This window comes from Leptopilina heterotoma, unplaced genomic scaffold (assembly GCF_015476425.1).
Source record: "Leptopilina heterotoma isolate Lh14 unplaced genomic scaffold, ASM1547642v1 Lhet_162, whole genome shotgun sequence".
Taxonomy (NCBI): domain Eukaryota; kingdom Metazoa; phylum Arthropoda; class Insecta; order Hymenoptera; family Figitidae; genus Leptopilina; species Leptopilina heterotoma.
The window spans coordinates 68,736-96,446 of NW_025110878.1; the positions used below are offsets into that span (position 1 = coordinate 68,736).

Consider the following 27,711-nt stretch of genomic DNA (forward strand, 5'->3'; position numbering starts at 1 on the left):
CGAATAGTTAAGAAAGTAATGCCCACTTTTTGGGTTTTGAAGGGGGTATCATGTTTTCTCCATTTTCCGTGGCAGGTAGAAAGAGAGAAACAGAATTTGATAGGGGAAGGAAAAGTGGGGAATTTTACTTTCAAGCCAAAATACGAAATGGGCGTCTTATTTCCTTATTGGCTAATTATTTTTCTTTTTTCACTCACAGATAGATTAAGGAGTAAAAGAAAGGAAGATACAGAACGAGGTATAAAAAGTAAGGGTTAACTATAATAATCGTCTTAATATTTATTTACAATATAATTTATAATATAATATATAATATAATTATTATATAATATTATATATAATAATATATAATATAATATATAATATAATTTATAATATAATTTATTATATGACTTATGCGAAATTATGTGACTTATTATGCGTATTATTATGTGATTTATATGGGATAAAAATGCGATTTATGTGATATATTATTTATGCGAATTATGTGGTTTATGATATTTTTGAGAAATTTGATGACTATTTATTATTAAATATATAATAAATAGAATAAATAAAATAAATTTAAATCTAAAAAAATATTTATCTAAAAAATAAAATAATTATAAAAATTTATTTATATTTATTCATTATTTTTATTTATTTAGTTATGAGTTATAAGTTTTAAGTTTAAGTCTGTTTTCGAAAAATAAGTTTTTGAAAAATATTCTATTATTTGTTCATTTTATTAAAAAATCATGTCTAACAAAGAAGAAAAGGTTTATTTACGTGATAAAGATCATACAGTTTTACATACTGAAGGAGAAATGTTAAATGACAATCATATTACTGAATTTGAAAAGTTGTTAAGAAGAGAATCAAATTTAGCATTTAACATGCAAAGTACTTTATATTTAATTACGCCTGAATTCATTATTCCGATTGATAAAAATCAGAAGCACATTCAAATACTTTTTAGTGGTGCTTGCAAATCTGGTCATTGGATTTGTACTTATTATGATGGATTAAGGCTATATATTTATAACAGTCTTAATAAGGGATACTTAAATGAAGATCAAAAAAAATATTTACTTAGATTATATCCTTTCAAACCACCGGTAGTTTTTTCAACTGTTAATCTACAGCCGAATGGAATTGACTGTGGCATATATGCAATAGCGTTTGCAACATCCTTATATTACAATGAATTGCCAAATACTGTTAATTATATTCATAGTGAAATGAGACATCTAATTTTTATGTTTGAAAATAATCGTTTAATTTCATTTCCTTCCGTGGAATTGACAAATGTTATTAGACCTTTTTTTGTTGAGTATGATTGGAAATGTCTTTTAACGGATGGAGCTACAAAACTCATAGAAATACCAAACTTGTCTTCCATTTGTGAAACTAGTATCAGTATTAGTAATAATAATGTGAATAGAGGTATATCTACAGAATATTCAGAGGAGAAGCTTAATAAAAATGAAAACGATGAGAAAAAGAGACATCGAGCAATAAAAGATAAGGAGAGGAAAAGGGAGGAAAGGCTTAAAGAAACAGATGAACAGAAAATAATCAGACTAGAAAATGATAGACTGAGAAAACGTAATTACCAAAAAACTAGAAATATAGATAAAGAGAAAGTAATGACGCAAAACAATTTAAAAGGTAAAAAAAATAAAGTAGCTTTAGAAATAGGAAATGAAACAAAAGATCGACAAAATTTAATTGATAAAGATTATAAAATTTTACATACTGAAGGAAAAAAGTTAAATGACAATCATATTTCTGAATTTGAAAAATTGTTGGGAATAGAATCTAAATTCGTTTTCAACAATAATGTGAATATAGGTATATCTACAGAATATTCGGAGGAGAAATTTAATGAAAATGAAAAAAATGAGAAAAAGAGATTTCAGGATATAACAAAAAAGAAGAGGAAAAGGAAGGCAATGCTTGAAGAAACAGATGAACAGAAAAAAATGAGACTAGAGAATGATAGATTGAGAAAACGTAATGAAAGAAAAGCGAAAAATGTAGATGAAAAACAAATAATGAAACAAAACAATTTAAATTATCAAAGAAAAGAATTATCTTTAGAAACGGACGATGATAAAAAAATCGGCAAAAAAATAATTTAGAATGTAAAAGAAAAAAATTATATTTAGAAACAGAAGATGACAAAAAAAATCGACAAAAAAATGATTTAGAAAGTAAAAAAAGGAAATTGTTATTGGAAACAAAATTAGAAAAAGAACAGCGCCAAAAAAAGGATTTAACAAGTAAAATTGAGAAAAAAAATGGAAAAATGATGGAAACTTTAGGAGTTGGAATTATGTTGCCTGAAGAGTTTGATGAAAATAGAGTTTCACGAAATTATTTAGGTTTAATGAATGTCAAATGTATGTTTTGTGACGCGTTACATTTTTTGTGTGAAAGGCCACAGAATAAAAAATTTAGTAGTTGTTGTCATAAAGGAAAAGTAAAATTGTATGATTTAAATCCTTATCCTTTGTATTTGAAAAATCTATTATTTGAGAATAACTTTAAAAGTAAGAATTATAAGGAAAATATTCGTTCTTATAATAGTTCGTGTGCATTTGCTAGCATGGGAGCTAAATTAGAAGTTCCAAAAGGATATGGTCCTTATGTTTTTCGTATACATGGGCAAGTGTATCATGATACATATTCTCTTCATCCCGATGATGGAGATAACCGAAAATATGGTCAATTGTATATTCTTGATACTGACGAAGCGGTGATGGAACGATTGAATAATGAATGTAATAAAAAATGCTTGCAATTACTAATGACTGAAATAGATATTTTACTAAGAGATGTTAATATTTATGCAAAGTCATTTAAAATGATGAAAGAATTGGAATTGGAAGAAGAAGCAAGGGCAAAATTAATGAATGAGTGTCCGAGAAGCATTCAAATGTGGTTTAAACGTGATAGAAAATTTTCTCAAAGCAAATATAACGTTCCGTCTTGCAATGAAGTAGCAGTCATATTTGTTAGCGAAGATGGCGAACCTCCAATTGAACGTGATATATGTATTCATCCAAGGGGTTCTAAAAGTATTCCAATTAGTAGTCTTAGCACACATGCTGATCCTATGACATATCCTTTAATGTTTCCGTCAGGTGATCCAGGATGGACTGTAAATATGAAACATACTGATGGTGTTCGTAATATTACTCCTTTACAATTTTATATGTATCGCTTGTCTTATAGAGGAACATTTAATCCATGTTTACAAATGGGTAAATTAACTCAACAATTTATTGTTGATAGTTGGTCAAAAGTAGAAGGTGAGCGTTTAAAATATATTCGTTTTGAACAGAAAAAACTTCGAGCTGAAATGTACTGTGGATTAATGGATTATATGAATAATAAAGCAACACAAGAAAATATTCGACCAGGAAAAATGATTATTTTACCTTCTACATTTACTGGAGGACCACGTGCTTATCAACAATGTTTTATGGACGCTATGCGATTAGTTCAAGAATTTGGAAAACCAGATTTATTTATTACAATGACATGTAATCCAAAATGGCCTGAGATTATGGAAAATTTGTTGGATTCGGAAACTGCATCTGACCGACCAGATATTGTTGCCCGAGTTTTTCAAAAGAAAGTAAAAGAATTAATGTGTGAATTAAAAGATAAACAAATTTTTGGTCCAGTCATTGCTTATGTATATGTAATAGAATTTCAAAAGCGTGGATTGCCTCATGTACATTCAATAATTTTTTTAGATAAAAAGTTTGCTATTCGTGATGCAGAAACTGTAGATAAAATAATATGTGCAGAAATTCCTGATGAAATAAAGAATCTAGAACTTTATAAAATTGTGAAGCAGTTTCAAGTTCATGGACCTTGTGGAAAGCAAAATGTATATTCTCCTTGTATGAATCCTGAAACAAAATTATGCACGAAAAATTATCCTAAACCATTTTCTCCAAAAACAAATTGTGAATCAAAACATTATCCGGAGTATAGACGGAGAAATGATGGCAAAAAAATTATTTTTTATAATAGAGACGGGTCAATTAAATGCACTGCTGACAATTCGATGATTGTATCATATAATCCGTATTTAAGTAAAAAATTTGCATGTCATATTAACTTAGTAGCATGTGGTAGTACAGGTGGTATTAAATATTTATTTAAATATTGTTATAAGGGACATGACTATGCAATAGTTGGTTATAAAGATGATAATCAAGTAATGCATTATGATGAAATTCAAAATTATTTAAATACACGGTATGTGTGTCCACCAGAAGCAATGCATAGACTTTATGAATTTAATATGCACGAGCAATCACATGTAACATATAGACTAGCTGTACATTTGTCTAATCAACAATCAATATGTTTTCAAGAAGGAATGGAACAAACTGCAATTGAGAAATTTAAAAATACAATGTTGACAGCATGGTTTCAGTTAAATAGACAAGATCCTGAGGCACGCAAATATTTGTACTCTGAAATACCACATAAGTATGTTTTTGTTGAGTCATCTAAAACTTGGAAAAAACGAGAACGAATTACAAAACCTGTAATTTGTCGAATGTATTTTGTAAGTCCAAAAGACATTGAAAGATATTTTTTGAGAATTTTACTGCTTTATGTACGTGGTGCTAAATCGTTTGAAGATGTGAGAACATATGAAGGTATTACATATAATACTTATACAGAAGCAGCACGTGCAAGAAATTTGATGGTAGACGATAACGAGTGGGATAATTGTTTGACTGAAGCTGTGAGTATGAAATTTCCTAAAGAACTGTGTCGTTTATTTGCATATATATGTGTGTTTGGTTTACTAGGCCAGTCGGTGAGTGCAAAAACTGCCCAAAAATCCGAACAGCAAAGTCTAAACGGTTTCTGGTAGTTTGGGGGCTCCTTATAAGAGCCCCACAGTTTGCTCTCGATTTCCGGGTGCGAAAAAGAGTGTAAACAATCGCCAAAGTTTGGAAAACATGGTTTTTCGATGCTCGTTGCTTCCGGTTAAGTTTTAGGGGAAAAAGTTGTTATTGAAAGTTATAGAGCTTGGAAATATCTTCCAAATGATGGGTCATACGTTAAAAAAGGTTAATTAGTTTAGTTGCAAATGAATTTAAACCATTAAAAATAGCACTTCTTTAATTGTTTAATAACATTGTTAATAATTATCGAATTTGTTCATAACTTACCAGGAATGTTCTCCTTGCGAAGCTGAATAAATCCCAAAAAAAATTAACTAGATCGGAGAAATAGTTTATGCATAATTCCATTTGTTAACTAAAAACATGTAATTTTTCAACGGAATTTCCCCACTTTTGGTCCATCGAATTTTGATTTTTTTTTTGGAAAGTACACTTAAGAAGTCAAACTTTCATCCTATTTAAATGGCCAATTGATTTTTTTTATCTAAGTGCATAATAAAAAGGGTTAAAAAAGGGTATGTTTTTTTGTCATAAACAAATGAAATAACTCAGTCAATTTTCACTTTATCAATTTAGTGTAAACGGCATTTAATTTTATTTGTTTTCACAAAACTTTTTCAAAAAAAAAATCCAACCTAGTTTCAAGGGGGGGAGAGTTAGTTTTTATTTTTCAAAAAATTCCTGACTAGATAATAATTAATATTTTTAATTGAAAATTGTGCCACTTATAGTTCAATACATGTATTTTACGAAAAAAAATTGAACATAAGGTTTTGTGCATTTATTTTTCATTTACATCAAGTAAAAGTAAATACATCCTTTTTTCAACCTCTAAACGTCGGAGTGGGGGTACTCGGAGGAGCGTGATTCTCGCCGCCACAACTCAATTCAGCCGTTCAAATTTGCAAAAATTGTCATAACTTCGTTAATTATTTACCGATTTTAATCATTCTTTTTTTAATTTGATGTATTTTTTTACGCTGAATCCAAAAATGATTTTATATTTTTTCAAAATACAATATTTTTAAAAATAAAAGAGAACACAGGCCGACAAAATTTCATTAATTGCATGTTGCCTAAAATGTTATTGCCGATTCTTATAGGATTTTGTCCGTAGAATCCAAATTTGACCTTGAAAATATTGGATTGGCTCTAGTTTTCAAGCAACTTACGTTTCAATACGCAAAATACGCATTTTTGGCATTTTTTGAATGAATGTAAAACCAAATACCGAAACAGTAAATTTGTCCGCATAGGACCAAATTAAAGCTTAAATACCGCTCTTTAATATCCAAAAACAAAAAAATTAAATTAAAAACAATTTAACCTTTAATGTCCAATGGGACATACGCTGTTCCATAAACGTATTGAAAATAACATTACTTTTGATCAGGTAAGGCAATTTAAGTAAAAATTAGTATCTCTGGAGGTTTTTGTGGTCGCTGCTTATAAATCTGCTATGAAATATAAAAATTAAAAATTACGGACTAATTTTTAAAAATAGTTTACACCTTTATGATAAAAATGACAAATAAAAAAAAATTCTCCATATTGAATGCGCCATTTTGAATATTAAAATCTGAATACAGATTTCTAAGCAGCGTCTACAAATACCCCCAGAGAGACTAATTTTTACTTAATTTGTCTTACCTGGTGAAAAGTAATGTTATTTTTAATACGTTTATGAAACAGCGTATGTTCCATTGGACATTAAAGGTTAAAGCGTTTATAAATTAAATTTTTTGTTTTTGGATATTAAAGAGCAGTATTTAAGCTTTAATTTGGTCCTATGCGGACAGATTTACTGTTTCGATATTTGGTTTTACATTCATTTAAAATATGCCAAAAATGCGTAATTTGCGTATTGGAACGTAAATTGCTTGAAAACTAGAGCCCATCCAATATTTTCAAGGTCAAATTCGGATTCTACGGACAAAATCCTATAAGAATTGGCTTTCATTGGTTGGGCAACAAAATTTTGTTTATTTTAACAAAAAATGTTTAATTATTATTTATAACATTTGACAAAAAATTCTTTTCGTACATATAATTCCATTGCATTCAGAATAATATTATGACATGAAAAAATTCAAATTATTTTTATATAAGTGTGTAGCATTAGGTTCACATATGCACACCTGTCCAACTATCAATACAACGATGCTACACACTTATATAAAAATAATTTGAATTTTTTTATGTCATAATATTATTCTGAATGCAATGGAATTATATGTACGAAAAGAATTTTTTGTCAAATGTTATAAATAATAATTAAACATTTTTTGTTAAAAAAATTTTCTCTTTTATTTTTAAAAATATTGTATTTTGAAAAAATATAAAATCATTTTTGGATTCAGCGTAAAAAAATACATCAAATTAAAAAAAGAATGATTAAAATCGGTAAATAATTAACGAAGTTATGACAATTTTTGCAAATTTGAACGGCTGAATTGAGTTGTGGCGGCGAGAATCACGCTCCTCCGAGTACCCCCACTCCGACGTTTAGAGGTTGAAAAAAGGATGTATTTACTTTTACTTGATGTAAATGAAAAATAAATGCACAAAAACTTATGTTCAATTTTTTTTCGTAAAATACATGTATTGAACTATAAGTGGCACAATTTTCAATTAAAAATATTAATTATTATCTAGTCAGGAATTTTTTGAAAAATAAAAACTAACTCTCCCCCCCTTGAAACTAGGTTGGATTTTTTTTTTGAAAAAGTTTTGTGAAAACAAATAAAATTAAATGCCGTTTACACTAAATTGATAAAGTGAAAATTGACTGAGTTATTCCATTTGTTTATGACAAAAAAACATACCCTTTTTTAACCCTTTTTATTATGCACTTAGATAAAAAAAATCAATTGGCCATTTAAATAGGATGAAAGTTTGACTTCTTAAGTGTACTTTCCAAAAAAAAAATCGAAATTCGATGGACCAAAAGTGGGGAAATTCCGTTGAAAAATTACATGTTTTTAGTTAACAAATGGAATTATGCATAAACTATTTCTCCGATCTAGTTAATTTTTTTTGGGATTTATTCAGCTTCGCAAGGAGAACATTCCTGGTAAGTTATGAACAAATTCGATAATTATTAACAATGTTATTAAACAATTAAAGAAGTGCTATTTTTAATGGTTTAAATTCATTTGCAACTAAACTAATTAACCTTTTTTAACGTATGACCCATCATTTGAAAGATATTTCCAAGCTCTATAACTTTCAATAACAACTTTTTCCCCTAAAACTTAACCGGAAGCAACGAGCATCGAAAAACCATGTTTTCCAAACTTTGGCGATTGTTTACACTCTTTTTCGCACCCGGAAATCGAGAGCAAACTGTGGGGCTCTTATAAGGAGCCCCCAAACTACCAGAAACCGTTTAGACTTTGCTGTTCGGATTTTTGGGCAGTTTTTGCACTCACCGACTGGCCTATACCTGTAAATGCTGTTGATTTATGGAATAAGTTTAAAGAACACATGATTTTTGATAATAATTTACCTGTGGAAATATCGCTTCAAAAATCATTACTTTTAATTAATGAAGTATTTAATTTTCATGGATTTACATTACATCAATTTGGTTTACCAAACATCGATCTAAAAATTCTTGAAGATTATAATTCTGTTGATAAGGAAAATAATGCGTTAACATTACAATTGCTAAAAAAAGAAGCTAATAATCTTATTGAAAGTTTGAATGATGAACAACCGCAAGTTTTTAATAATGTTATGATGGCCGTACATAATGATGAATATGACAGTATATATTTTTTTCTTGATGGACCTGGAGGAAGTGGTAAAAGCTATTTACACAATACAATTATTACTACAGTCGAAAGTGAGGAAATAGTAGTTTTATCAGTTACTTGGACTGGTATAGCGGCTAATCTTCTAAAAGGAGGACGAACGTCACATTCTATGTTTAAATTCCCTATACCAATCAATGAAGATTCAACATGTAATATAAGTGGAATGTCGAAACATGCTGAACTTTTAAGGAGTGCAAAAATTATTATTTGGGATGAAATTTCAATGGCCCCAAAATATGCTTTACAAGCAATGGAATCCATGTTAAGAGATATTACAAAATGTAATAAACCGTTTGGAGGTAAAGTTATTTTGCTTTCAGGAGATTTTAGGCAAACTTTGCCAATTGTTCCGCATGGTAGTCGCACTCATATTGTTGAGGTATGTGTAAAAAATAGTAAATTGTGGCAATACTTTGAAACTAGGTCTTTAAACGTTAACGTTAGATTACATGATAATCAGGTAAAGTTTTCAAATTGGTTATTGAATGTTGGTGATGGCAAACCTCAAAGTACGTTTGAAAAAGAAAATGATGCACTAGAAATTCCTCAGGATTTGATATCGAATGGGAATTTAATTGATGAAATATATGGGCCATCGATAAATCCAAATGATGTGAGTGTTTATTCTTCTTGTATTCTATCATTGACTAATTCAGAAGTATTAAACTTAAATGATCGTATTTTGTCAAAGTTAGAAGGAGAAAAAGTAATTTATTATAGTATTGATTCACATGTATCTGATGATGATGCAAAAGATGAAAATAATATTGTTCCAGTAGAGTTTTTAAATAGTTTAACACCAGATGGTATGCCTCCTCATAAATTATCCTTGAAGAAAGGATGTATAATTATGCTTTTAAGAAATATGAATTTGGTTCAAGGATTATGTAATGGGACTCGATTAGTTGTAAAATCTTTATTGAAACACGTTATTGCTGCAGAAATAATTACTGGCAAATCTAAAGGTGAAATAGTTTTTATTCCTCGTATTGATTTATCTCCTTCAGAACATACATTTCCTTTTAAAATGGTTAGAAGACAATTTCCAATTAGACTTGCTTATGCAATGACTATCAATAAATCTCAAGGACAATCTTTTGATAAAGTAGGAATATTTCTACCTATTTCTGCATTTGGTCATGGTCAAGTTTATGTTGGTTGTTCTAGAGTCAAATCTAAAGAAAATTTAAAATTTCAAGTCCTAGACAATGCTGTAGTCAAGAACTTAGAATATCCGCAAAAATTATACATTAAAAATATTGTTTTTCATGAAATACTGTGATAATATGTTTATGTTATAATAATATCACATTAAAACTTGAATAGATATGCGAATTGGGTAAAGCAAGAAATTATAATTAATTAATTACAATTTAGAGTTAACTAATATGCAAGCTTCACACTCCTCTACGAAAACCAACCATGTACTACTTTTTCTCTTATTTGTTACTATTTGGATACATTTTTTTATTTTGTGACACAAAAAGATACTTTTTTTCTTTGTTTTTTAAATTTTTCGATTTTACTACTTTAAATTCGCTTATCCCTGCCGAAAGAATAGACTAAAAAACTACTGAAATTTTACTAGCCTCAGTACTATTTCAGTCTGTTTTTTTAATGTTCCGGTAGACATTTTTAAAGTCCTTAAACAATAGTTTCAAATGGAGGTTATGTCAACAAACCATTATTAACAGTCTAGAAGTGAAAATAAAAAAGATTACCAAACTTTTAAATGAAATTCCCATTAAATTTTAAAATTACGTTGCAACCCCCGCTTTACCAATAGACCCGTTACCTATTGTTGTATGGGATTATAATTTTATGTCTTACAAAGTTCACAATTTAAATAATACAATTTTTAAAAAATGTAAATCTGTGATGTTTTATGATTACAAATATCTAAAATTCATTATGACAAATTTTTATTTAAAAAAGTTATGAACTATTTAGCATACTCTAATTGTTACGTAAAAATGGATATTTTTTGGAATTTTGATTCACATGAATCATCCGACACCTACTCAGTGAACGACACCTCAAATTAAAAAATGCAATAAATATAAAACAAAACATTATTAATGTAGGAGCTAAATGAGACTGGGGCTAAATGTTAAACTCTCAAAAACAGTTAAAATTCATTATCTTTCGGACAGAAATAGTTAGAGCATTGCAATTTTAACTATAGAAGGATCTTATCACTCTAAATAAATGTCTGTAGTTGTGTGATATTTTGTTCATTTTTGTGGTGTCCATAACACATTTGCGTTTTGACCGCTCATTTGTAAATTTTTATGTAAAAGAAAATTTCAACTTTTAAGTATGTTTTTTGAATTTATTCTTATCACAATTTATTTGGATTCCCTAAAAAGTACCTAAAGATATTTGCAAAATATTTCTAGTCAGATTTTGTATATTTGTTGTTAAAGTCAAAAACGCACCCTGGGTCTAAATGTTAAATAATGGATGGGGCTAAATGTTAAGTGCATTTTTCCCATGTTTTTTAAATTATAATTTGTGTTTTTCAGGTTTTTATGTTTAAAAATTATTTATTTGACATTAGGCAAGTACTCGGTAAAAATAAGACCGCTCACGTGAAATAAACCCAAGATTTTTTTTTATTTTAAAATTTTAATTTATTCACATTATAATTCTTCTAGGACACAGATGTTTATAAATTAATGTTTACAAATTATAAATTACCTGCTTTAGTCATACTTTAACTTATCTACTACTTAACACCTATCAGAAAGTAGTTTTAGTAGGCTAGAAATAAAATTTAACATTTTTCCCCAGCCGTTTAACACTTAGCCTAAAAGCCTTAAACTTTTTTACTGTATTGTATAATATTGTATTTTATAATATTAACATTTTTTAAATATACATTAATAATGTTTTGTTTTATATTTATTGCATTTTTTAATTTGGGGTGTCGTTCACTGAGTGTGTGTCGGTTACTGTACCCGATCCTTTAACAATTACTTGTAAAGAATCTAAGTTCATGAAAAACAAATATAATGTTAAAATATAAATAAAAATTATTCTTACACTAACAAAGAAATATTCGTCCTTCATCTTAATGACAGTTAGGTCATAAACACCACGCTATAGCGACCCCTTTGCAGGTAATTTTTCCCAGTTCAATTTCAGTGCTAAAACGCAGCAAATTTTCACTGAAGTAGACTGAGCAAAATTTAACAAAATTTAACTATTTTTTCAAATAATAAAAATTTATTACTGAATTTCAAGTATTTTTAATAAACCTGACTATCAACCTGACTCGGAGTGGCCGATAATTTCAACTTTATTATTATTTTTAATAAAATTTAAAAAAAATTCTTTGAAAAAATGTAATTATTTTCAAAAATTATATTTACAATTTTTCAAAACAAATCAATTATTTTCAAAAGTTTTTGGAAAATCTTAAAAAAGAATAATTAAATTATTTTCATAAATAATGAAATTTCTCCCTGAAATTCAAATATTTTCAATATCTACAATTTTAATAAATTTTTTAAAACGAATTCAATTATTAAAAAGAAATTTATTTATTTTATTTATTTAAGAGCTACGCCCTTAATATAAAGAATAGAACAAAACAATTTTCTCAAAGGAGGAAGGAATAAAATGTTTCTTTTTTATAGGTTGGAAGAGTTGGGATATTATTTTTCTTTCAAATCTACAAAATAGAAAAAAACCCATAGGGCTGTAAAAATAATTTTATTCAAATGCTCTATTACGAAAAATTATTAGAATATTTCATTCTTAAAAAATATAACATTTAATTTTTATCCCTGAACAAAAAATGGAGACTTTTTTCCAATAAAAATAAGAAAAAATCTTTCTATTTACTCGGATTTATCTATAAAAAGTTCATATTTCATATTTCATATAGATTAAATCATTGCTTTAAATTTTTGAAAATAATCTTTTTTTTTATTTTTTAAAAATAATTCTGTCCTACATGTATTTATAAAATTAACTTGGTTTTTTAAAACTTATTTAAATACTTTGAAATAATTATTCTGCAAAAAAATAAAGCAACTAGTATTTACAAACTTTAAATATCATTAAAATTTTTTTTAAAGAATTATAATATTGTAAACTATCATGAAGATTTTTTATTTTCTCTAGAAGAAGTATGTTTATCATAATGAGAAAGCTAACCGGCCTGAAGTAAACTTGTTTTTTAAATTATTGTTAACTGGTTTTATAATTTATTAAATTATTAAATTACAACATTTCTCAATTAATTATGCTATTTCATACATTAAAAACTAAATTATTTTATTATTCATCGTGAAATTTTCCAAATCGATAAAATTTACATTTTTCTCTCTATAATATATTTTGATAAATATTACATCGTAAAAAGTTCAAAGTGTTTTTTTAATAAAAACGCATGGTTACTACCTTAGGGCCAAGACGACATTTTTAAAAAGTTATCTTAAAATTGTATAACACACAATTTTATAGATATTCATTTATAATATTTATAATATTATTGTATTATATGTAAACAAAATTACCACAAAGTTTATAATTTTTAAACTATTAATTGTAATCACAATACCACTTTAAAAACAATGTTTTCAAAATTTGTTTTACCGAAATTTAACTATGTCTCTGTTAGAAACAAACGCGTTTAGTTATACACGTCTAAACATTACTAAAAACTTGGTTTTCATAAACAATGAAAATAACCTGAAGCATTCAGTGCTGCTAAATAATGCATAAGAATTTTCCTAAAGTGCCCACCTTGGGGCCCTCTACCCTAGTAATTTAAAATATTTTCCTTTGAAAATATATACTTTATCAAATCATGATTGGATCTAACGGAAAAACGATGATAGGTGTAGGTTTCTTTTGGTAAAAATATCATTTCTCATATTTTTCGCAGTAGTGTTTGGAATTTAACGGTGACTAGTCGAAATTAAGGAACTGAATATGAACGAATTAGGTAAGTTACAATCTGTTTATTCTTACTTATGATTTTTTATGCATTCATTCCATGATTTTTATTATTTATGCTTTCAAAAATTTTTTTTAATACAAATATTTAAAAAAAAACTTTTGTATTCAGTATTATATATATATATATATATTCATTTTTTTAAATTAAATTTTTAAAATTCATTTAAAATTGTAGTTCAAAATTTTAAGCCATATATTCTAAAATAAAAATTGTTTAGTAATTGAAAAATACAATTCTACTACAGATTTAATTTGTTTAAAAGAAAATTTCTTCATAATTATTATTTTTTGTATTAATTTAATATTTTTAATAGATTTTTATACATATAATCTCTTGAAAAGCATGGTTGGTACGAACGAAACGATTAGTTAAATAAATTATATTTTTCAATTTCTAAATATCTTATTACTTTGGAATATATTTATATAAATGTGTGTGTGTAATTACGTTTGATTTTATTTCAAAATACTCGCATTGAATAAGTATTTTTGAAGGCATAAATGATATACAAAACATGTAAACACAGATCTCATAACTATAATTTATCATGTCTATTATATTCTTTGTATGTAATAATATTGATTTCTATCAACGAATATAATATGAATATATAATATGAATATAATATGAATATATCTCTTCATATTACATATGACGGGTTCCACGTTAAGTGACCCAGGTCAAAATTTTAAATGTTTGGGATCGGGTTAAAATTTTGCAGAAACAGTAGTCCTATTAGATACAATTAAAAATACCAAATATTATTAATTTATTTAAACAAATATTAAAACTGGAGGGGGTCAAAGTTTAAATTTTTGGTCTAACATGGAATATTTGAAAAATTTGTAGTTTCTTTAAAACAAAACGAAAATACGTTTTCTATTTTGGGTTTTTCTGCTGTTTTTCAACACTCTCTAATGGTGTAAACAAATGTAGAGAAAAAAAATGTTTGACCTTGAAAAATTAAATTAAAAAATAAAATTTCATTTTTTCATCAAATGGACAGTTTTTATTTTTTAAAAAAAATTTTTATCATAAAGGTGAGGTTTTTTCCTAAAAAAATGTATAGGTCAGAACGTGGGACAAGAACTTTTAACTGGTCAAAATAAACATTTACTTCTGCAATCCACCGCCCCTGCTCGTTGTTGGGCTATATATTGTTTATAACAATTGAAATAAATTATTTTATGCTTTATTAATTATCTGGTGGTCATATTGGATGAATTTAAATTGATTTAGATCATGTGCATCAACGAAATAAGAAAATAAACCTCCTTTTTTTAAAAAAGTGTATTAATTTGTTAACTTTGATTTAAAAAAAATTATAAATAATTAAAATCTCCAAAATCTGCCTCGAAGGATGTCTTAAGAATTTATTTCCCTTTAACTACAGACAAAGAACACTCAAATCGGTTAAAAATTGTAAGCTATAGACATTTTTTAATAGTAAATTGTAAAAAAAATTCCACTGTGGGACGGTGCACGGCAGAAGTAAATGCTTAATTTGACCAGTTAAAAGTTCTTGTCCCACGTTTTGACCTATACATTTTTTTTAGGAAAAAACCTCACCTTTATGATAACATTTTTTTTTTAAAAATACAAACTGCCCATTTGATAAAAAAATGAAATTTTATTTTTTAATTTAATTTTTCAAGGTCAAACAATTTTTTTTCTCTACATTTGTTCACACTATTAGAAAGTGTTGAAAAACAGCAGCAAAACCCAAAATAGAAAACGTATTTTCGTTTTGTTTTAAAGAAACTACAAATTTTTCAAATATTCCATGTAAATTTTTGACCTGGGTCACTTGACGTGGAACCCGTCATATACTTAATTAAAATTTCGATTTCATATTATTTTAAAATAATAAAACAAAAAAAAATTTAAATTTAATGTTCTCAATATTTTGAAGAAAAAATAAAAAAAACTTTGTTGGAGAAAAAATTTAATTTAATTTTCAAATAAATAATTACAATATTATTTTTTATGTATAAATTTCCAAATTTTTTTAAAACTATTAACACATTTTTTCTGTATTCTATTTATTATTGTCTTTATAATTTTCTTTCTTTCCTTCTTTAGACATACAAATAGGATACATGAAATAAATGATTATATTCTCTATTTTAGAACTTCTAATGAAACTCAATAAGAATCCTGAACCTAATGATGGAGATTTAGGACATGGATCTGCTGATTCGAATTCATCGACTGCAGTTACTGATCCAGGACTTGAATCTGATTATTTAAACCCTAATGTGATTCTAGATGATACATTAGATATATCTGAGTTACCATTTACATCATCAACATTGTTAGAAAGCATCGAACATGATGATAAACTAGTGTAAGTCAAATTTTTTATCTTATTTTCTTAAATATTTAATCAATAATGATTAAAAAAATCGCTTGCCAAGTTGTACATTTATATAATTTTGGTGTTCATTTCATGAAAACTTTGCATCCTCATAGAAATAATAATTGAAATATAAGTATTACTTTTTATAAAAGGGTTAAAAATATTTAAATCTTATTCCAAAAAATGTGTTTTTATAGTGAAGCAAAATTTGTTTAGTATAAATTTAATTTGAAGAAGAAATAAATAAATTTCGTTCATTTGAACGTTCAGAACTTCAGGATCATCACAATTTTTGATTTTTCAAATACCAATAATTTCATAATTTCTGACCGAATCAGGTTCAAAAATAGGTCAATCGAAGCATTTTGTAATGCTCTAGAAGTTGGTAATGATACTTTTAAAGTTACTTTCACATTATTCAAACAAAATTTTCAAAAAAGTAATATTTTTGAAAAATTTAGATTCTTAAATCTTTAATATCTATGGCTAATATGGTCGATAAATGTTCAATGTAGGCTCAAAAGATGTTTTTAAAAAAACTCTACAAAACTAAAGAAAAACATTTATAGGTGTCCCAACATTTTTTTAAGTTATTAAGAAAAACTTTTTTTTACAAAATGAAAAATGCAAAAAAAATATAGTTAAACTTTATGAATAGGCCTGAAAATACTCTCATTTTATGTCCTCCGGGGATACCTGTAATTTAAAAAAAATTAAAGCCTTTTAGCTCTTTCGCGTTCTAAGATTTTGAGGCAAATCAATAATAAATAAATTTTGTTTTTGTTAATAATTAATTAGCATTGTATTTTAAAAAGATATACATATTATTCATATATTTGTATATTTTCCAAAAATGGCGTATATAACGTATTATAATTTTAAAATATTAAAAAATTTTTTTAGAGAAATCGTTGCTTACATCGACGAAATCGAAGAAATACGTACCTTTGGCGGGGAAAAAAGCAAAGAAGCTAAGCGCAGGTGGCGAATTTATGTCCATAACAATGATGGGAAGAGAATTCAAGTTACATTTTGGAATAAAGAAATAGAGAAATGGAATTCACTTATCCAATTAGGATACGTAAGTTTATTTTACTGTATTAATATATTATTTATTTAATATTCTTGAATAAATCGTATATATATTTTAAAAATTACAACTATAACAATTTTCAGTAATAAATAAAATAAAAAATACATTTTTCTTCTTTTATATAGAATTCAAAAAACAGATTTTTCTTATAGAATGAACAAAAATTTTAGTAATGAAGATTAAAAAAAATAAATCCTTAAATTAAAATAAAACATTTGTTTTATCAGGGTTGCCACAAAAATTTAACTTTGTTTTTTCCTGATTTACAGGCAAAATTTTGACTTTTCCCTGACTCTAATGAATTATTCTGATTCACTCTAAAAATTATTAAATACTCAAAAAAATTCTCTATTACATTTAGTTAATAATAATTTCTTTAATTGTAAAATTATTCGAAAACATCAATAATGAAATCGACTCACTGTAATAACTAGTATGATAAAATTTTATAATAAAAATAAAAGGATATTTTTACTTTAACTTCTTAAAAATTATTTTCATCATTACAATTCAATTACTATTTTTTAGAATTTTTAATTACAATTTTTCTTGAAATGAATTATTTTTTATAATTTTTGAATAAGTTCTTTGAGAATTTCCAAATCTATCTGTTCACAATTCAATTTTATACGAAATTTCAATTCCTTGAAAAATCTTCAGTAAAATATGTTACAAAATAAAAACTTGAAATTATCTTAAAAAAATTTCAATTAAACTTTTTAAAAAAATTAATTATACAGAAGTGTCAGTTAAAAGTAAGAATAGTTCAGATTTTAAAAGATAATAATTTAAAACATTTAAAAATTTATTTATTTTTTGAAAATATGTAATTTCTTTTAAGAAATGTAATTAAAATCCTACTAAAGTTTATTATTATTTTGCAAAGAATTTTATTTAAAATTTTGAAAATAATTGTATTTTTGTCAAAAAATTTTGCTATTTGTAAAGATAATTGAATTCTTAACTAGAAATTCGTTAAAATTTTCAAAAATTAATTTCTTTTCAAGAATTTTATTACTTTTGGAAATAATTTAATTTTTGTGATGAATAATGTTATTTATGAAAATAATTAAATTTTGCAATTTCAAAGAATTTTATTTAAATTCTTAAAAATTGAATATCTGTGCAGAATTATGGTCTTTATCAAGATAATTAAGGTAAAACTTTTTAAAAAATTAAGTAATATTAAAATATTCATTCTTGTTAGAAATAGAACATTTTTGATGGTTTTGTAGGGGAAAGGCTTGCATCTTGCCACACCTAAGCTTTTTTGCTCATAACTCATTAAAAAAATAATAATCTATATGAACATACCATCACCACATACGTGAATGTTTTTCAAAAAATAATTTGAAATTTATATTTACAGAAAATCCACATCGATGGAGCATATTCTAAATATGTAGAGAACTCAAGTTGGAATTTGGGAAATCTTCCTTACGAACTTGTAATTCAAAATAACACAATCATTCATTGTCAACCAATGAATGATAATATTACAACAGATCCCATGGTACTAAAATTCGAAGAACTATCGAATGCTTCTGGCTGCATAAGTAATATTTTTTATTAATTAATTTACCTAAATTCATTTTTTTCAATTTATTATTTTATTTCATCCAATTAAATAAATACTTCTTGCATTTTTTTGTAAGAATAAAAAATTTTCCCTGTAATTTAAATTTAAATTTTTGAAAAATCAACAAAACTATGGGATGGAAACTTAACATGACCTTAATTATTGATTTAATTTTTTACCACGTGCTTTAAATTTAATTTTAATTTCATTAATTTATATTAAAAAACAAATAATTTCTTTAATATTCAAGATATATATTTTATTTTGTTACTTTCTAGCGACTAAAGGTTACATTAAAACTGCATTTCAAAAAGTTACCTCAACGAAAGACAATTACCAAAGTTATTGGTATGGTTCCATTACGGATGGTACTTACAAATTGGACGTAAAAGTCTTGGATTGTGACAATTTGTTAGCATACAAAAAAGGATCTCCTGTGTCCGTAAAAGGATACTTAAAGAATTTGAGTACGTTAAATTTTTTAAATAACCAATCTATACAAAAAATATAACAATATAATGATAATGTACATATTTTCAGAAGGAAAGTATATGATGCAGGTTAATTCTAAAAATAATATAAAACAATTGACAGAAGATTCTATGGATTTGAGGAAGTTAACGGCAGGATCCCAAAACATTCACAAAAGAAAAAATGAAGACAATACACATTCTAACACAAAGAAAAGTAGACAGCAATGATTCTTCTCATTAAGTGAGAATAAAGTTTTTTTATTGCTGTATGTGAATTAAAGGGTCTTGTAACTTCTTTAGCTCTAAAATCAGAAGATTTAAAAAAAATTTGCTCATGAGTTTTAAAGTATAATTGATCAAAAGATTTTACATGTCATTGTGTATGTTAAGGTGTCTTAGAAAAAGAATTTCAGATTTAAAAAATATAGGTACCTTCCTTCTACAGAGGGTGCTTTGTCTAATAGTAAAAATTACTTTCAATTATGGTTGTCACTGTAGCTCATCGCAGAATCATTAAAAATTCATTTGATTATTTCATTTTAGATAATTCTGCTATGTGCCACAATGACAGCAAGTAATTTTTACCAGTTGGCAAAGCACCGTCTGAAGAAGAAAGATACTCACATTTTTAAAAATTTGATTTTCTTTTTTAAGACTTCTTAACATACACAATGACATGTTCAATTATATTTTAAAACTGATCAGAAAATTATTTTTAAAAAACTTCCAAATTTAAGACTTAAAAAAGTTACAAGACCACTTAAATTTTTGTTAAATCGATTTATCTTGTTTGGTAAAATTGGTTCAAATTAATTTTGTTATGTTATAATATTAAGGTGTTTAGTTCCAGGAGGGTAGTCAAAAGTAAAATTTTTTTTTCTTAAAGTCCAAAGAAGAAATAAATATCATGATATAAAATAAAAAATCACATTTTTAAATATTATTCTTTAAGTTACGATGTACAAATTTGTAAATAATAGAAAATTAAATAAAAAATAGTAATGTTTTGAAGAACGTAGTGTGTTGTAGTTAGAGACGTGGCAACACTGCAGTCACTGCATATACGTACAGCTGATGCTAATTTGTAAACTTGATTTTATTTTCGTAATGATTTGTGATTATAATCGATATTTTAATGCAACTACGTCAACTACGTGTAAATATTAGTAAGACAAAATGGAAAATCAATTGCGATTTAAAGGAAAATTTATAAAAGAGAAAGTTCTACAGCAAAAATTGAAAAGAATCAAATTTCTGAAAGAAAAACAAAACGAATGGCGAAACATAACCTCGAAAGAAAAGAAACACCCTTGCGAAGGAACTCGTCTGGTTGATTTGAAATTACTGGGAAAAAATTTGAAATGTCGTAGTTGCGAAAAAATTTTGTTATTAGAAAATGTTGTAGAAGAAAAGAGATCTGGATTGCACTCTACTTTACGCGTTATGTGTGACTTTTGTTCCGTACTATCAGAAGTTGCAACTGGCGATCAACACAATGTTACGGATCAATCAAAATGCTTTGTGAAAGCTAAAATTCATAATGATGTAAATACGAATGCTGTATTAGGTAAGTACAATTATTAAAATTAATAATAAATAACAATTTATTAATATTAAAAATACACAAATGATAAATAATATAATATCTACCATTCATGTAATTTAACTAATTTAAAATGTAAATATCTAATTTATGCTTCAATAAATGGAATAGTTTGACTGATTATTTTCTATACATGCCATACATATTTAAATATATAAAAATACAAATCATTTCAGGTGCTTTTCATGCTGGTATAGGACACACGCAATTGAACAAAATTTTGGCTTGTTTGAATGTTCCGAGAATATCAACAAAAATGTATAAGCAATACGAGCAAGAAGTCGGTCCAGCAATCGAGGGAGTAGCGCGAGATTCTTATAAGAAATCTGCCAGCGAAGAAAGAAAATTAGTTGTAGAAAAAATGGAAGAACTACGTGACGCATTGTAAGATTTCACTTTTGGTTTATTTTAAAGGTTTTCTAAAGGCTCATTTTAAAAAAGTAATTGCAGTACGACTCGATAAATTTCAGTATTTACTTAATTAATTTAAAAAATGATTTATTTATAATAATTCGTAAAGTTTTCTGACAATTTTCTTTTTGAAAAAATTATATTTTTTATTTCTATTTTAGAGTGAAAGGTTTTATAATTTTATTTTGTATTTAAAAATTTTTTAAATTAATTTTATAATCATTTTATAATTTAAAATTCTGCTCGACAAATATGTTATACACATTCTGCACAACCATTCTACAGTTGTACATACATTATGATTCATTGGTCTATGTATTGTATGATCTATAAAATTTTTATTAAGAAATAAAGAAATATTTCAATATTAAATATCTTAATTTTATTTCCCTGACAATTAATATTCGATAGTAATATTTCAATTTATTTTTAAATAATTATAGGCCAGAAGATATCCGAAACGAATTTGTCGATGAAATGTTTGTCCTTCAAGAGGTTGTAGAAAATGTCTATAACAATAATAACGATACAAGAAGATTTAACAAGTGTTTGGGAAATATAATTAATATTATTGTCTCTTTCGACATGGGTTGGAGCAAGAGAGGAAATGGAAGAAGCTACGACAGTCTGAACGGATATGGTGCGATTATTGGATTTTTACGGGCAAAATCTTGGATTATCGAACTCGAAATAGAAAATGTCGTATGTGTGATCTGGGCCATTCCGTAAACGATCACGACTGCAGAAAAAATTACCATGGCAGTGCGAAAGCCATGGAAGCGGACGTTGGAGAAGAACTAATAAATCGAAGCAATATTCTAAAACAACAAAATTTAAATGTCAAGGTTGTAATCGGAGATGAAGACAGTACAACGATGGCAGCTGTAAGGAATGCAAATTTAAAAAACAATGTGACTAAAAATATTTATAAACTGGCTGACATGAATGATGTGAAGAAAAACTTATCGAAGAAAATTTATAAAATCAAACAGAAATTTAAACAATTGAATAAGAAAGGATTAATTTCTCACATCAAAAAATGCTTTGCTTACGCTTTATCTCAGTGTAAGCAAAATGCAGTAAAATTGGCATCTGCTGTTCGATGTATACCGAATCATTTGTTCAATCTTCATGGAAACTGCGACACATGGTGCAGAAGTAAAAATAAAACAAATCCCGGACTGACGACACAAAAATTCATTATCACAGACGAAAGTTTACATGCTGAACTGCAAACCATATTTAATGTTTATGCTGATAATGCTTCAAAATACTGTGTTCCTTAGACTGGTCGTTAATTTGCGAAATTTTGAATTTCTTTCATTCCACCCCCTAATTCGCTTCCAAATGTGATAAAAATGAGCTACGCGAAAGAAGAGCTCATTTAATTATTATTAACCCGTGCCTGTAGAGGGTTAAAGTTTAAATGGGGTTTAACATAGGTTTAGTGCATTTATTCAGACTTTATATTCTAACTTTTGTTTTTATTGATTTTTTTGTTTACAACTCTGCATACTTACAGTTTAGGATGTGCTAAAACCGAATATGTAGTCAAAAATAAGTTTTGACAGGTGACAGCTGTCAAAAATGCTGTCAAACTTTTGACAAGGAGTATTTGAGTATTTTATTTAATTATTTTACATTCATTTAAATAAGTTTAAGTATTTTCTAGACAATTGAGATCAAACTAAGTGGCAACATGTCTTTTTGACAGTTGACAGCTGTCAAAAAATGTCAAACTTACAAAATTTTAGTTTTTTTTAGAAATTTTACCTTTCTTTTTTCAAATAAAATTATTCTTTAGACTACTGAGATCAAACCGAATAGCGGAATATTATTTCAACAGATGACAGCTGTCAAATATGCTGCCAAACTTTTGAAAATGAGATTTTTTTTAAGTATTATGCAATATTTTACTCAATTTTAATTTTTTTTAAACACTAAGATTTATTTAAATGGCAACATGTTATTTTGACAGATGACAGCTGTCAAAAATGCTAACAAAGTTTTAAAAACGAGATTTTTAAAAGAAAAAAAAGGCTCAACTGTTGATAGCTAGGTCTATTAATACTAACCATAAATAGCGCAGCCCAATACCATGTAATTCTATTATTTTAGTAAAGTTTTCTAATAAACTATAAATCATATTAAACTTACGTTTCATTTATTTTCCACTGTCAACATATTCCCAAGTAAATAAATAGCAAAATATAATTACTGTCTATTTGACCTAAGGATCTTTTAAAAATCTCGTTTTTAAAACTTTGTTAGCATTTTTGACAGCTGTCATCTGTCAAAATAACATGTTGCCATTTAAATAAATCTTAGTGTTTAAAAAAAATTAAAATTGAGTAAAATATTGCATAATACTTCAAAAAATCTCATTTTCAAAAGTTTGGCAGCATATTTGACAGCTGTCATCTGTTGAAATGATATTCCGTTATTCGGTTTGATCTCAGTAGTCTAAAGAATAATTTTATTTGAAAAAAGAAAGGTAAAATTTCTAAAAAAAACTAAAATTTTGTAAGTTTGACATTTTTTGACAGCTGTCAACTGTCAAAAAGACATGTTGCCACTTAGTTTGATCTCAATTGTCTAGAAAATACTTAAACTTATTTAAATGAATGTAAAATAATTAAATAAAATACTTAAATACTCCTTGTCAAAAGTTTGACAGCATTTTTGACAGCTGTCACCTGTCAAAACTTATTTTTGGCTACATATTCGGTTTTAGCACATCCTAAACTGTAAATATGCAGAGTTGTAAACAAAAAAATCAATAAAAACAAAAGTTAGAATATAAAGTCTGAATAAATGCACTAAACCTATGTTAAACCCCATTTAAACTTTAACCCTCTACAGGCACGGGTTAATAATAATTAAATGAGCTCTTCTTTCGCGTAGCTCATTTTTATCACATTTGGAAGCGAATTAGGGGGTGGAATGAATGAAATTCAAAATTTCGCAAATTAACGACCACTCTAGTGTTCCTGCATCTAGTCAAGCAAACGAATCTTTGAATAGCATTATATCCCATCAGCTTCCAAAGAATAAAAGTTACAGTACGACAAATTCCGCCGATTTTCGCGTTGCATCAGCTATTGCAGTGAAGAATGAAGGGAACTCTTATTTAACTGATGTTAGAACCAGACTTGGACTTCCTGAAGCCGAACACCTCGAGAAATACTGCAAAGAAGTAGATGTTACTAGAGCAAAAAAATGTCTGAAATCTAAAACTTACGAATTTAAAAAACGAAGATTGCAACTCACTGAAAATAGAGAAAATCTAAGAAAAAAATTGGAAAGTCAAGAAGGCATTACTTATGAGGGAAACATTGCATTCGAAAATAATTCTCAACTCATTTGTCTCAGTCCGCTTAGCGAAAATTCTGCTTTAGCAATTGAAAATTGTTCAATTATATTCTTCGATTTGGAAACATCTGGACGGAAGAAGACGTCCGATATTCTACAAATTGCTGCAAAAGTAGGTGAAAAAACATTCTCTATATTTATTCAACCTACTCAACCAGTTGATGAAGAGGCATCAAAGATTAATGGGTTTCAAAATATTGATAATGTTTTATATTTAAAAGGAAACAAATGCGTTACAATTACTATGATCGATGCGCTGCTTTCTTTTTACGAATTTCTGTCAAGAAATTCAAAAGGGTGTGTACTGGCAGCTCACAATGCTTGTTTTGATGTTTCCTTTTTAATTCGAGAAATCCATAAATATTCATTGGCTCAGGAATTTCAAAAAATTATTTATGGTTTTTGTGATACCTTAAGTTTATTTCGGAAAAAAATTCCTGATCGCAAAGGGAAAGGAATGTTTACCTTGTCCAAATTAGCGCAAGATTTTTTGACGAGTGAAGTTTCGCCTGAGAATTTTCATGAGGCATTGTATGATGTAATTGTCTTAGAACAATTAGTCGTGTCTCTTGCAAAGGAAAACGACTTATTCCTACATTCGACAGATTATGTTTCTTCAATAAATAAGTCGATTTTAGATAAGCAAGTAGCCTTGAGAACGAAATCATTCCATCCACTAAAAGGAAAAGTTACAGATTATCTTATAAAAAAACTCGCTTCCTCAGGACTAACATTCGAAAATTTATTAAAAAAATACAAAGACAGCGGAGAAGAAGGAATTACTTTGTTACTTACTGATCGACAGAATAATAAGAAACCACTTGTAGGGAACAAGAAAACTACATTGATAAAGTTAATAGATTGTATCAAGAGTGCATATAGCCAAAAAGATTAAAAAAAAGATATTTTTAAGCGATGTTTTATATTTAAAAAATTTTATTTGATTGAAATGAAAATATCTGTTTCAAAATTAAAGTTTCTTCTATTTTGTTATTTCGAGAGTTAATTTACTATCTTAAGAGGCATAGTACCAAAGCAATTAAATATTATTATTAAGAGATATTTTATGTTTAAAAACTTGCTGTGCAGTGTTTATACTTTACAAACAAAAAGTCAAAAAGTATTATTAATATCTCTTATCAATAGTTTTATGTAGAACTTTAAAATAAAGTATAAAATAATAAACATTAATTTACATTTAAAATTATATGTTAACAATATGTTAAAAACAATTTTTAAAATTTATGTTGTAATATAAAGTTTTGTACTTTTTTATCGAAACGTTAAATAAAAAAGTGACTATCCCAAAAATAATATATTTTTTATTGTAAACTATAGTGCACTCAGTTTTTAAAATTTATACTGTTTAAATAAATATTTCTTTCTGCATTTATATATATTATTAATACTTATTTCATATTTAAATACAAAATTTCAAAATTAGTTATAAGGGCATCTGGGAAAAAATAATGGTTTCGTGATAGACGTCTCATTTAAAAAGAAAATAATATTTTGAGTCGGGATTTTTTGGTAAATATAGAGGAAGACTCTCCGAGAAGCGGCCATCTCCGTTTTTGTAATAATTTTGCGAGGAAATTATTTTATTAACGATTGAAAGTGGAGTAATTTGAGATTAATACATTTCCTTAGTTCAACTCGCGACCACTTCCGAGAATTGGCGCCACCTCCTTGACCACTGACACATAGATCCACTTGTCTGTGTGCTCGCCGTCATATTGTTTCTCACTTTCGCCAAAATTACCAAAAATACAACTTTTGTAATTTCGTTTTCAATATTTATTTCAAAAATTACTTGCAATTTTCGAAAATATTCTTTTTCATCACGAATTCCCCTAATTATCATGATAAATCGGAACTAAATATCTCTAATTATATTTAGGAGTGAGACGACACGCGGGAAAACACTTTTGGAGGGCGATTTTTCCCGGATGCCCTTAAATAATTAAAAATAATATTTATTTAATAATAACAGTAATAATAATAATAATAATTTAATTTGAAATTAAAATTTAATTTTTCTGGGTAATATCAATTTAGTATTTAATTTATACGTAGTTTACTTCCAATTAAAAGAAAAGTTGATGAATTGTTTCAAAAAAGTAAATAAGTAAATAAATATTACGAAAATTTATTCATTAATTTTTTTGGACAAAGATGAATAAAGCAAATTTTCTAAATACTTGAACTGGTTTGAATTTTCGGGCTACTCTATTTCCTCCGCGGCAGTTGCGACGTTGCCACATTCTCTATGTCAAACGAAATGACAAAAAAATTTTATTTAACTATAATTTTTGGAATAAAAATACTCTGTAACTAAACGATAAATTGTACAGTGTTTTAAATATTCTGATCTTTGAATATTAAATTAGTTTTGTTTTAATTTTGAGATGAATCCTTATTGTGCATCAAAAGTTATAAAGTTATATATATATCAAATAGTCAGTTTTTCGTTCGCGGCGTCCATTAGCTCAATGCAAACATTGAGAAAAATACTCAACTTTGGACGACAATATTTCGAGAACCGTACGATAAAAAAATCTCAGATTCAAAAATAATGTCCATTAATATGTTAATTAATTTTGCTGAAGTTTTCAAGTAATTTTCTATTATCATTGATTTTGAACTAACCACCTTAAATTCTAAATAATATTTGATTTATGTTAATAAGACTGGTTCGAATGAAAATTATTCATTTTCGTTACGTTTATTCAAATTAAATTCTTCGTTAGTTCTGTTTTGTATTCACAAATTATATTTCATTAAAATTATGTTAGTTCAATTATCTTCATTAATTGTACTTCGTTAAAATATATATTTAAATTTATCGAAATATAATTTTGTTTCAAATAAATTAATTTTTTTACTTTATACACATTTCAAATTTTTATTCCTTTTTTTATATCTTAAAGGAATATTTTATTTATCGTATATAGAAGGTATAAAAATATTATTGTTAAACAAATTCTAAAATTGACTTGTGGAAAAATTAAAAATGTGATTTTTCATGGCTTACAAATGAAATATTTTTATAGATAATTTAAGTTACAATTTTTTTCTGAGAATCTTTTTTAATAAATTTTGATATTCC

At 26.6% G+C, this 27,711-nt stretch overlaps 5 protein-coding genes across 8 annotated transcripts in view; all 5 read left to right on the forward strand.

The window, feature by feature from the left end:
* LOC122498949 overlaps positions 1–27,711 on the forward strand; it is a 79,743-nt gene that overhangs the window by 43,528 nt on the left and 8,504 nt on the right. The window contains exons 2-7 of one of the 4 annotated variants that reach the window (XM_043606960.1): positions 13,638–13,697; positions 15,843–16,059; positions 16,975–17,152; positions 18,534–18,720; positions 19,022–19,210; positions 19,284–20,067. In XM_043606960.1, the coding sequence (XP_043462895.1) occupies positions 13,685–13,697; positions 15,843–16,059; positions 16,975–17,152; positions 18,534–18,720; positions 19,022–19,210; positions 19,284–19,444 (945 nt within the window). In that variant the 5' untranslated portion in view covers positions 13,638–13,684 and the 3' untranslated portion in view covers positions 19,445–20,067. Of the gene's footprint in view, positions 1–13,340; positions 13,698–15,842; positions 16,060–16,974; positions 17,153–18,533; positions 18,721–19,021; positions 19,211–19,283; positions 20,068–27,711 lie in introns of those variants that run through there. The other 3 variants (XM_043606958.1, XM_043606957.1, XM_043606961.1) reach the window with 3 other exon arrangements.
* On the forward strand, positions 2,591–4,888 carry LOC122498972. The gene has a single exon (XM_043606989.1). It carries the CDS (start codon positions 2,591–2,593, stop codon positions 4,886–4,888), a length of 2,298 nt encoding a protein of 765 aa, XP_043462924.1.
* Positions 8,409–10,022, forward strand: LOC122498973 (ATP-dependent DNA helicase pif1-like). Its single transcript, XM_043606990.1, has one exon. It carries the CDS (start codon positions 8,409–8,411, stop codon positions 10,020–10,022), a length of 1,614 nt encoding a protein of 537 aa, XP_043462925.1.
* LOC122498950 lies at positions 20,071–21,354 on the forward strand. Its single transcript, XM_043606962.1, has 2 exons — positions 20,071–20,783; positions 20,996–21,354. Exons 1-2 carry the CDS (start codon positions 20,393–20,395, stop codon positions 21,205–21,207), a joined length of 603 nt encoding a protein of 200 aa, XP_043462897.1. The 5' UTR covers positions 20,071–20,392; the 3' UTR covers positions 21,208–21,354.
* Positions 24,178–25,497, forward strand: LOC122498975 (DNA polymerase III PolC-type-like). Its single transcript, XM_043606991.1, has one exon. It carries the CDS (start codon positions 24,178–24,180, stop codon positions 25,495–25,497), a length of 1,320 nt encoding a protein of 439 aa, XP_043462926.1.